Source organism: Thamnophis elegans, chromosome 11, assembly GCF_009769535.1.
Source record: "Thamnophis elegans isolate rThaEle1 chromosome 11, rThaEle1.pri, whole genome shotgun sequence".
NCBI classification, from domain to species: domain Eukaryota; kingdom Metazoa; phylum Chordata; class Lepidosauria; order Squamata; family Colubridae; genus Thamnophis; species Thamnophis elegans.
In genome coordinates, this window is record NC_045551.1 from 32,372,251 (window position 1) to 32,384,320 (window position 12,070).

The window sequence follows — 12,070 nt, forward strand, 5'->3', positions numbered from 1 at the left end:
CAGCATCCATTTATATCATTTCAAAGTTTAGGACATGAAATAATAGAATTAAGTTACAGTAAAATATAGGTTTTACTTGAATATAATAGGAAAGTTATTCCTATTCCTGTATTACTTTCTAATAGTAAAAACATGCAACAATGCAACCAATCTCCTTTGCTAGGCATATTCTGACAGAAATTGGAAATCCGTCTCTTAAGAACTCACAAAACAGAAGGTCAGTTTCAAAGGCTTTAATAGATCTGTGGGCTTGTTCCCAGGTACCTTCAATTGCAAAATTAGGGGAAAAAATGAAATGTCTTCTCATGGAGACAATTATAGTGCACTCTATTATTGAAAGCTGCCAGGAAGCTATTGTACAATTGGTTGAAACAACAGTTATAGGACTAGTTTTGAGTATTCCCTGATTTTTCTGTGTAACAACTCTGTTTTGTAAACTGCAATGGCTACTAGGGGCTTCCAAGTGCAATTCAAGACGTTGGTGTCACCTTTAAATCCTTTCATGGCTTGGGATTATCTGTGGAACTGTCTTCTTCCTGTCACTTCTGCTCATGAGTAACATCTGATAAAGTAGGCCTGCTTCAGGCCCCAACTGTAAAACAATGTCATCTTGCAGGATCTAGTTTATATGCATTCTCTGTTGTCGTACCTGTCCCATAAAGCATATTGTAAGTTTCTTGGCTAGTAACTTTGGACCACTCACTCTCTCTCGGCTCCACTCGCTCACCGGGTTGTTAATATGGGGAGAATAGACAGCAGGAATACTAGGTATTGTACCACCTGACTTCATTCTATCTCTCTTTCTTTCTTTTTTTTTTCTTTCTTACTTTCTTTCTTTCTTTCTTTCTCTTTCTCTCTCTTTCTCTCTCTCTGTAAGTGTGTGTGTGTGTGTGTGTGTGTGTGTGTGTGTGTGTAGATAGATATAGATATAGATATACCATGTTTCCCAAAAATAAGGGTCTTATTTTCTTTTGACCCCCGAAATAAGTGCTTTGTCTTATTTTTGGGGAGATCTTATTATTTTTTTTATTTTATTTTTTTAAATACGTTTATTTCCATTTCCATTTCATTTCATACAATCACATGTATACTGTGCATGACCGGGGCATATAACATTGAATAATAAACACAGCCCTCGCTTTCATAGACCATACCCCCCAAAATACAAACCCAATATGCCACCTTGACCCACCATACACCCTCTTTCACCCCCTCCAACTTACATTCTTCCTTCCAACATTCCCCTCTACTACCTACTTCCCCTCCCCCTCTATCGCTCCTCTCTCCCAATACATTCCCTCCCTTCCTTCTCCTCCTACCTCCAATACTCTCTCCCACCCTCGCTACCCCTCTTTCTTCTTTCACTCTACTCCTCCCTTCGGTGTATTTCTATTGTCTATCAATATATTCAGCTTGTTGAGATCTTATTATTTTTGAGGTGAGGAGCATGGTCACCTCATGGCTGCTGCTGTGTTGCAATATTTTTGGAGAGAGCTTATTTTGGGGGGAAAGGGTAGAGATAGAGATAGAGATAAATATAATAATAATAATAATAATAATAATAATAATAATAATAATAACTCTGCCGTTGCCGGTCCCAAGCCCGGATGAGAAAGGAGGAAGGTTGGGATCAGGTTGGCATCTGGTCCCGTAAAAAACCCCCCGCCAACCCATACAATATGGTGAAAAAAAGAATAAGAATTCCATACCGCATCGGTCGTCGCGCGGGTTAACAAGGGCCGCGGCGGATGTTGGGGTCCCTGGACATCCGTCGACAAGTGGGCTACAAGTGGACCAGCCAACAAAACGACAAAAATATAGTGCAGATGAAAACCGTGCCATAATGGCCTGTTACTACAACTCAGAGCCAGAAAAAAGAGGCTATTTAAAGCGAATGTATGAATTATGGAAACAACAATATCCAGATTCAAATGTTAGTGAACAACGACTAGCAGATCAAAGGCGATTTATTATACGGAATAAAGTGTTTAGTGAAGTTGAACATGAGGAGATTCAGGCAAATTGCAAAACCCAAAAAACAATATCACAAGCGGAAATAACTGATATTCAAGACACAACTAAAGACACTATAGTAGAACTCCCAGAAGAAGCTCTCGGGGAGGAAATAACATCACCACCACTAGAACCAGTTATCATTGAACCAACTGATGAACTAACTCAAAAACAAAAAGAATTGAAGGATAAGATCATGGAGCATTTTCTACTTAATGAGGAAAGGCAACGTTTACCATCACTAAAAACTGTGCCTAAGAAAATTTTGGCCCCTATCATGAAAATGGTTAATGCAGTGTTTTCAACAATTGAACCGGGATCCATCTTGGAAACAAACCAGTTAATGTACAGCACAGCTGTAATAGTCACTAATGAACTAGGCATTAAAATTAAAGTACCTAGTCACACAACAGAAAAAGCATCAAAGCCAAAGTGGAAAATCCGTTTAGAACAAAAAATCAAAAAATTAAGGGCAGATGCTAGTAACTTAAAGAACATGCATGAGCAACGGCTTAAAAACAACAAAATCATAGATCGGCTAATCAGAAGATATAGATTGGATACAAGAAACATCAATGAAGCTGTAGAGATTGTAAAACAGCAGATAACAGCAACAGTTAGAAAAATTGAAAGATATGAGGCACGAATCATCCAATATAAACAAAATCAGCAATTTCGATCAGACCAACGGTGTTTTTATCAAAGTCTTAATGTGAATGGTTACACCAAAAGTGAAAAACCAGAAAAGCAGGCCACAGTTGAATTCTGGAAAGAATTGTGGGAAAATGCAAAGGACTACAACAAGGAAGCAAAGTGGATACATGACTTTGAGAAAAGCATTGGCAACAAACAAATGCAATAGAATGTTAGAAATAACAACTGAGATGATCAAAAATCGAGTTAAAAAGGTAAAGAATTGGGGCTTCCTGGGGGCGTGGCCTGTTGCCGAGGAGGGCTCCACCGAGCTCCTCAGAGATCTGGTCTGTATATCTAAATAAGATCATAGATCTTATCCTTCAATTCTTTTTGTTTTTGAGTTAGTTCATCAGTTGGTTCAGTGATAACTGGTTCTAGTGGTGGTGATGTTATTTCCTCCCCGAGAGCTTTTTCTGGGAGTTCTACTATAATGTCTTTAGTTGTGTCTTGAATATCAGTTATTTCCTCTTGTGATATTGTTTTTTTGGGTTTTGCAATTTGCCTGAATTTCCTCATGTTCAACTTCACTAAACACTTTATTCCGTATAATAAATCGCCTTTGATCTGCTAGTCGTTGTTCACTAACATTTGAATCTGGATATTGTTGTTTCCATAATTCATACATTCGCTTTAAATAGCCTCTTTTTTCTGGCTCTGAGTTGTAGTAACAGGCCATTATGGCACGGTTTTCATCTGCACTATATTTTTGTCGTTTTGATGGCTGGTCCACTTGTAGCCCACTTGTCGACAGATGTCCAGGGACCCCAACATCCGCCGCGGCCCTTGTTAACCCGCGCGGTGACCGATGCGGTATGGAATTCTTATTTGTTTTTTTTCACCATATTGTATGGGTTGGCGGGGTTTTTTTTACGGGACCAGATGCCAACCTGACCCCAACTCTCCTCCTTTCTCATCCGGGCTTGGGACCGGCAACGGCGGAGTTATAATTATTATTATTATTATTATTATTATTATTATTATTATTATTATTCACTGGAATATTAAATATTCCAGTGGTAATTGGCACACTGGGTGCTATGCCAAAAGCACTGGAATTACATTTAAAACAGTTAAAAATTGACAAAATCACCATCAGTCAAATGCAAAAAGCCGCACTGCTTGGATCTGCACGCATATTACGAAAATACGTTACGACGTCCTAGGCCCCTGGGTGGGGCCCGACTAGTAACCAATGCCAAATCCGGCGAAACAACTGGCCGCTGTGATACAATTGTATAATAATAATAATAATAATAATAATAATAATAATAATAATAATAATAATAATAATAAAAATTATTATTATTATTATTATTATTATTATTATTATTATTACCATTTTGTCATTATTATTGCAAATAACAAAATGGAAATAATAATTATATTTTAATTGTTACAATTATATGTATGTTACTTCAGTGATTGAAGCAGCTGACAAGTTGATAAATCAGTGAGCAATGTTACCTTTATGACATCCAAAAACATATGAGATAAAATTTAAAGTTGTATTTAAATGTTCCTGTTTTAAGTAGTGTTTTCCGTCTTATGATGCAATTTTGGCCGAGTTTGATTTATCATACTTCCTCGGTAATGAGTTGTTGCATAAGTGTATTGCAGTAATGCAAAGTCAGAACTGAGAACCACATGCCAAAACCCATCCCCTAGCTGTCTCTCATTGTCCTCTCCTTTGTAACCAATCAGGTTCAGGCAAGAGGTTTTCATAATGGTCAGCCAAGCTTAGTAGTTTGGTATGTGGCTCCCTCCTTCTTCCAGCTGAGTGATCTCAAGGTAGCATCTTAAGGAGATACAGCACTTTTTAGTTTCCCTAAGCATTTCCTCCTTCATTTTCCCCTTCCCACAGTTCATGGCAGTGAAGCACAAACAAGCATAAGAGAGCAGTTGATAATCAGCATTATATGGGACCTGTATAAGGGATCAGGCTTTGCATTTTTTGGGAGAAGTGCTAGATCTGTGTTCAGAAAACAGACTTTGTTAGAAAGAACTAATCTTATATTGTACAAAATATCTAGGAAAATAGTTTTCTTGCTAGTTGTTCTCAAAATGTATGAGTCGTGGGCTTTCCCCTGCTTTTAGTGTGAAAGAGTTTTGCAAAGCTATACATTTTTTTCTTTTTATTTCTTGTGTGATACCATTTTGCCTATTCATAAGCATCTTGGTATACTTTAGTGGATATTTCTGGGTTCTGACAATGACAACAACCATTGCAATACTTACTGATTTGATTTGATAAATCAGATGCTAAATTTATTATATTTATAATATTTCTGGAATCTTAATTAATTCCATATCATTGTCTGTCATATGTCTGTCTCCGCATTCTAATTGGTGGGAAATTGACAAGGGATTTGCTTTTCCATTCAGAGGGCTGTCCTAGAAGACCTCCAAGGCCCACTTTCAATCCTATGATTCTATGATTAATCCAAATGTGAGGTTGGGGGAATGGAGATTCTCTGCTCCTATGACCTGTCAGTTAAACTAGTGTATTTTTGGATATGGATCAGTTACTTTCTTGAAGGAAAACCAACATATCTCAAGTCTCAGCTACACCCAAGTTACCTCACTTGGATAAAAAGAGAGAGGCTGGTAGTTGTTTTTTCTCAATATTATGAGCTGTTTAATGAGAAAGTGAAATGAAGTTTAAGGTATAACCAGTTGCTTTCCTAATTGGTCCTGTATTAAAAACATTTAAACTAAAAAAACTTTATGTGTTCATTAAACAGCACCAAGGAAATCAATCTGTGTTAGGACCATAAAGACAGTACGATTTGGATTTGTTAATGAGGTTGAATAAGATTTGCCCATTAGTGAAAGTACAATTCACATTTGCATGTATTTTTCCTGAAAAGAATTGGAGAAACACATTTAATCTAATCATAGGAATGAGGTTAGTCTTACTATAGATATTGGTGATGAGGTGTGATAGGAACATTAAAAAACAGATCTCTTTCAAAGATTTTAAAACAGGGGTGTCAAACTCAAGGCCCACAGGCTGCATCTGGCCTGCGACATGGTTGGATCTGGCCCGCACAGTAGTCCTGGAAATTGTAAGGGCCCAGCCCCTCTCACTTTGGCCCAGCCCAAGCTATGTGCCATGTGTGCGCAAGAGGCAGCATGCACATGCACACACGGGCCCAGCCCATCCCATTCTGGTGTGCACACATGCAGATAGGTAGCAGCGGGCCAGTGTTGCCTCATCCATCACTCACTCCTCAGCCCCCATTGCCTCCTCCTCTTCCTCGTGGATCAGGGGGACGCAGCAGCCACCACTGACAGGAGCCCATTCCCCCCAGGAGGAGGCAGACCCACAGCCGCCACTCCTCACTGCCCAAACCATGCCCGCAGTCCACCTGGGTGGCCGGCCCCTCTCTCTGTCCCGTGATTCTCGCCATCACTCACCTGTTCTCGACCTGGCAGTGGTGGCATTCCCCCACTCAGGGAGAGGGTGAGGTGGGGCCCACTGCTGCACTCAGCTGCTGGGTAGCCCTGAGACTGCCTCTGTCCCAGGCTCCAGAGGGGCAGCAGCTAAGAGAGGAGAAAGCAGGACAGCAGGACTGCCCAAGGGCTACTTTGCTCAGTTCACCCTAGGCTCCAACCCCCCCCCCCACCCAACTGCCGGGTTTTTCCCACAGCGTCCATGGGAGTTGGAGGCCGAGAGGGAGCCACCTGGAAGCCGCAAAGGGATGACTTGTGTGGTGCAGCAAGTTCATGCCTGCTTGGAAATCAGCCATTCACATTCAAGCTTCTGAAATCGAAGAGGCAAATTTAAGGAAGAGCAGTTTCTAAATCTTTTCCAGAAAAGCGTTTTTAAAAAAACCTCTTTGCCCTTTTCTCTCCCCTTCCTCACATTCCTTTTCCCTTTCTTCCCCTCCCCTCCACTTTTTATCTCTTTCTCCCCTCCCCCTCCCTGCCTCCCTCCTGATTCTGACCCCTTCAGCCTGTCCCTCTCGCCCTCACCTCCACCTTAAATCTAACCAAAACTTTCACTCTCACTCACCCCTCTAAAAGGGGTTATAAAAGGAAGGAAGCTTCCTCAGAATGCAGGAGCCCCACTGAAGGGCAGCTTATCTCTAGGAAGGCATCTTCCCTCTGATAATAGATAAACTGACAGTAACCTACCCTTTAGCTTGCAGGATAAAGGCCTCCCTTCTCCTCCTATCAGAGGGCACCTGCCTCTCCACCTTTGTGACCTACACCTGTGCCACAGAAAGATTTCTAGGAAGCTACCAAATTGATCACTAAAGCTTAAAAAAATTGTCATTTTTTTGCAAGGTAATCATAGCACTTTGGATGTGGATCGCATCTTGTTATAGATCAAGGGTGTCAAACTCAAGGCTCCAGGCCATGCCCAGTCAGCTGTAACCACCCCAACCATGCCGCTCCCCCCCTCCAGTCCCCAGAAGACCACAGTGCTGATCCAGCCCTCAATGAAATCAAGTTTGACACCCTTGTTTTAAAGTATAGGTAGGTGTTTAAAGTTTTTAAAATATGTGACGTCAGTGTCTTGATATCTAAAGACATTTTAAAATATGTGACGTCAGTGTCTTGATATCTAAATGTGAGAAAGAAACTCTTTAATTCATTTATAAACTAGAAAAATACAAATAAAAAATACAATTCAATCATAGTCTTCATAACCATATCATTTCACAAAAATGTTAACGTAAGAAACAACCCCATCCTCCAGATTTCATTCTCTGTTTTCTCTATTTTCAGACTAATATAGCTGCACAAGTAATAATTTCTGTGAAATATAGTATGTTAGTGAAAGCAATTGTACTTTCGTGAACTTAAGTAAACTCAAGTAATTCAGTTTGCTTTAAACAGTGCTACTGAGCAATAAAAGCCATGAATTCATACCCTCTCCTAATATGCAAATGTAAAATTAAAGCAACAAAGATAATAATGCAATAATGACTGAGATCTTTGGTAATCAGGTTCCATAGCATGTTTAATGGCATGAAGGAGAGCAAAAAAGGAAGAGGTATGGTTTCTGACATAAGGTGGAAAAATACTGCATTTGTTTCAATTTATTTTATTTTATGTTTTTTTTAAAGTCCACTTTATTTCTGTGTGTATGTATATGAACATAAATAATTTCTGAATATGATATATTACTTTTCATTTATTAAATTAATTATTAATTAACTATCGATTTGCTTCTAACTAGGTGGACATGCATGGTAACATATTGTTAACATCCCTTGAAATTCACAATGAAGTTGCAAGCAATGAAGTCACAACAAGTGTCACTGATCCGCAGAATTCAGCAGTATCCTTTGATAACTCAGGAATCCAGTACAGAAAGCAGAGTTCCCACCGAGAAACTCTTGGGAGACGTACATTAGACAGAACTGGCGCTCATACTAAGAAGAGTCATTTGCGGAGAAGATCTTCTCAACTAAAAATAAAAATTCCTGATCTAACAGATGTGAATGCAATTGACAGATGGTCAAGGATGGTGTTTCCTTTCACATTTTCTCTTTTCAACTTAATCTACTGGCTATACTATATCAACTAAATGGACTTTTACTTCAATTATTTTTTACAAAAAGACTGTAACAAGCAAATACTATTTTGCCTGTTATTTTGTATATGTACAGAAGACCTTTTACACTATATAAAATATATACATACTTATATATATACATATATATATATATAAATCCTATGTGTACATATATTGTGAAAAAATATGTATTATACTCATTGTGCATAAACATTTATACACACATTATGTAATGGTGTACACAAAATGCCTTTTAAAATAAACTTTTCAAATGAGAGAGGCAGCTTTTTGAAGCAGTATGCTTTGAGAAATATAGTTCTGTAAGATTACAAAATCTTTATTTAAATCATCAAATTTCTGTCCTATTGTTTGCAAAACCAGTTATATACCTTATTTTAATCATTGCCATTTACACTGCCCATTAAGTAAGACAGGTTATAATTTTGTTGGTTTAATGCTGACCAGTTGAATTGTTTCAGACGCTTTTACTGTGTTAATATATTTTGTTCACAATGGAATATTTTAATTTTGCATTTTCTTGATCACTTTTACTTGTCCTCAGAACATTCTTATATATTGCTATATGTTAATTGAAATTGAACAACTGCTTACATTTTCAGGGTTTTTTAAAATATGGGATTACTAAATAATCTATTCAAAATTAGGATATAATATCTGTGGAGATTCTTTCTGATTAAACTGCAGCAGTGGTGGGTTCCTACCGGTTCAGCCAAACTGATAGTGGTTTGGTGGCCTGTGTCACTGGAACCGGCAGCGACCCAGGCCTACCACACCCCTGAACCAGTTCTCCGGGGAGTGCCATAAGCGCCGCCATCTTGTTTTTAGCTTCTGCCCATGTGCAGAGCAATTTTTATTGCACTGCGCAGGCGCACACATCATGCATTAAGCGTGTGCAAAGTGCCCACAAGTGAACTGGCAGTAGCGACTGCTGGAATCCACCCCTGAACTGCAGTAAATCCTTTCTTGGGCAAACTTCAGCCAGTGAAGTCTGAACCAATTCAATCCAATCGAATCTCCATTTATGAAACTAAAATTGATTAAATCAAGGATTTAGCCAATAAAGGGTTTGTTCATTATATCTAAATTTTATACAATATATGTACCTCAGTAATGAAAATTGATCCAAATTATGAACATTCAGATTTGAGAATACTTTCATTCTGCATGATATCAAGTCAAGGTTTTATTGTATGGCCAGTTTAACTCTCATGTGCTTTGTGTACTTGTTCACCATTTTCAAATTTCCAGGAGATGGCTAGATTATAGAGATTTTGAAAGACAGCAGGTCTATGGATTAGAAAAATTTTATGAGAATGGTTGAAATTAGTTCTTTCTAAGCTTCTTGCTACTATGCACCTTTAAAAAGAAAAAAATCCATGATGCCAACCAAGAGATGATCTGGTAATTCTAGCTCAAAGTTTTATAAAAAAAAAAAAAACAGTATTCCAAAGATAATTTAGAAAATAATTTTGTTTTTTTAACAGAGAGGAAAATACATTCATATTATCAAAATTATTTAAAGAAGACTAATGTAAAATATATTTGCACAATATGCACACACACACACACACACACACACACACACATCTGTATGTTATTTAATTTTCTAGTGTTTTCTATTGTGATGGCATGCTATATCATTTTGTGTCTGTGAAGTTACAAGATTTTTTCTTTAGAATTAAATCAATAGAACATTTCTAATGTATAGATTCAATAACAGAACATTTTCAGATCTATTTTGTATATACACTGGAACTGATAATATAGCTGATGTGCTACATTCACAAAATATAAATAATAAGGAACCAATGTATTTTTTTAAGTTTGATTATTTTACTTTGGCAAAACGTTGCCATTTTTGTTTTTCTTCTTATTCATATTTTCATCAGTTCCAAACTTTTTCCTACTAACAGTTTCTGGAATTAGAACACAAATGTTTCAATGCTGCAATATTAGCAAACAGCTTAGCAATTCAGGTTTAGAGAAAACTGCACAGAAATATGAAATTTTCGGTTACAGTCCATCAACTCTGTATCCCGTGAATTTTACAACAGCAACTTGGACTGTGAAAATGGTGTGTAAGTTCATCTGGAACTTTCAGAGATTTATATGTGTGGACAAGAAGAACCAATTTTTATATTGCCTACTCTACCATTGGAATAGCATGTACCATGTTACGTAAATGTTTCTGCATGTCACTATCTCATAATATCTTTTAAGAAAGGGAGAAAATCCAACATCTAGTGAAGGTTGTGTATAGGATACACCATGTGTATAGGATACACCATTTCCCTCTTCTTCTCCTCAATACTTTAGAGATTTTGAAAATAGAGCTGCAGTGGGCATTGTCTTGCCATTCCAGTAGTGGGGAACTTAATTGCATATCACCCAAAGGTTATGATGTGGCTTACTAAGTTATACACTTTTGGTTTTCATTTTAAATCTTTTTGGTAAACAATCATCTTTTTAGTAAAAAGTAACACTGAAGAAATAAATATTTTAAGAACTTATCCAGTGATGTACTAGATTTTTTTTACTGCGCCAAAAAGAATAAATTTGGGTGTGATTCAAAATCACACAAGTTTATTGTTTTCAGATGATATACTTTTGATTTTGACAGTATAATAAAAGATGAACTAGCATCTAGACTGGGGAGAAGATGGCTTTCTTGGATGAATACATATACATTTAAACTGTTTCAAAAACAGTGTTAATGTTCTTGTTTATTTTGCTATTATGCCAATACTGGCATTAAAACATCTTTCAAATATCTATTATATTCTCAAACTAAGAATATTCAGTGAAGTACTAGTATTTTAATTTAACAAGCAAGTACTTGTAGATTAAATACATAGATGATATAAAACTTTGTTCATTCAAACTGCAGCCAGCTGAAGAAATAGAACTGTAACCTCTAGCACATATATTGCTCTAATGCTTAAAACATAAAGTATCATATGTAAAGTTTAAAATTTGATAAAATATTTGAGGATTTTAGAACCCCCCCCCCCATAAACACACACACCTTTAACCCATCCTCAAGAACTGGAAAGACAGGCTGAAACACGACCTTTCAAATGGCCTCACCACATTGCCAGAACACTTCCTATATGGAAATATTGGAAGACAGGTACAGTTGGAGAGTTTGAGCATGAGCTCTCCCCTTCTACCTTTCCAAAATGGTTTTTCACCATTTTGGTCATCACTTTCAATTGGGAAATTTATGTGAGCTTATATATGAACTTAGCAGCTGTGTTGATCCTCAGTAAAAGACCCTAACAAAGATAAGCCTGCAACAACATCAGAAAAATATTTTAGAACAAAAACTTCACTCTTCCATTAAAAATAACATTCATAAATATTAGCAAGAAGTTCTAGGACAACTCAAAGACTTCATTGTGATTTCCTTCATACACCTATCCTTCCATTGTTCTAATAAATTCACCCAAATTTTAAAATCTATTCTTAAGTCAGTCAAGGAATCAGCAGGACTTCTTTTACATAGATAAGATATAATTTTGCATAAAAAGAGCAATACAAAGTTATGGATCTTATGACATATTAATTATTATATTTATTATATTTTACATAATAAATATATTTTATATTTTATATAATTGGATACATAGTGGAGATAATCATCAAGTGGAGAAAATATGACACAACAATGACATTAACAAGAATTGGATGTTCCTCCAAAACTGATGAAAAAACAACAAGAAAACTGATCCAAAAGGCCTACAGGTGGGTTGCTTCCGGTTTGGCCTGGTTCAGCTGAACCGGTAGTGAAATTCAGGCCCTAATCACAGAACC

At 37.2% G+C, this 12,070-nt stretch overlaps 1 protein-coding gene across 2 annotated transcripts in view; it reads left to right on the plus strand.

Moving 5' to 3' along the window:
* GABRB3 (gamma-aminobutyric acid type A receptor subunit beta3) overlaps nt 1–8,248 on the plus strand; it is a 149,390-nt gene extending 141,142 nt beyond the window's left edge. For both annotated transcript variants that reach the window (XM_032226658.1, XM_032226659.1), the window contains exon 9: nt 7,898–8,248. In XM_032226658.1, the coding sequence (XP_032082549.1) occupies nt 7,898–8,248 (351 nt within the window). The remainder of the gene's footprint in view (nt 1–7,897) is intronic.
* The last annotated feature ends 3,822 nt before the right edge of the window (nt 8,249–12,070 follow it).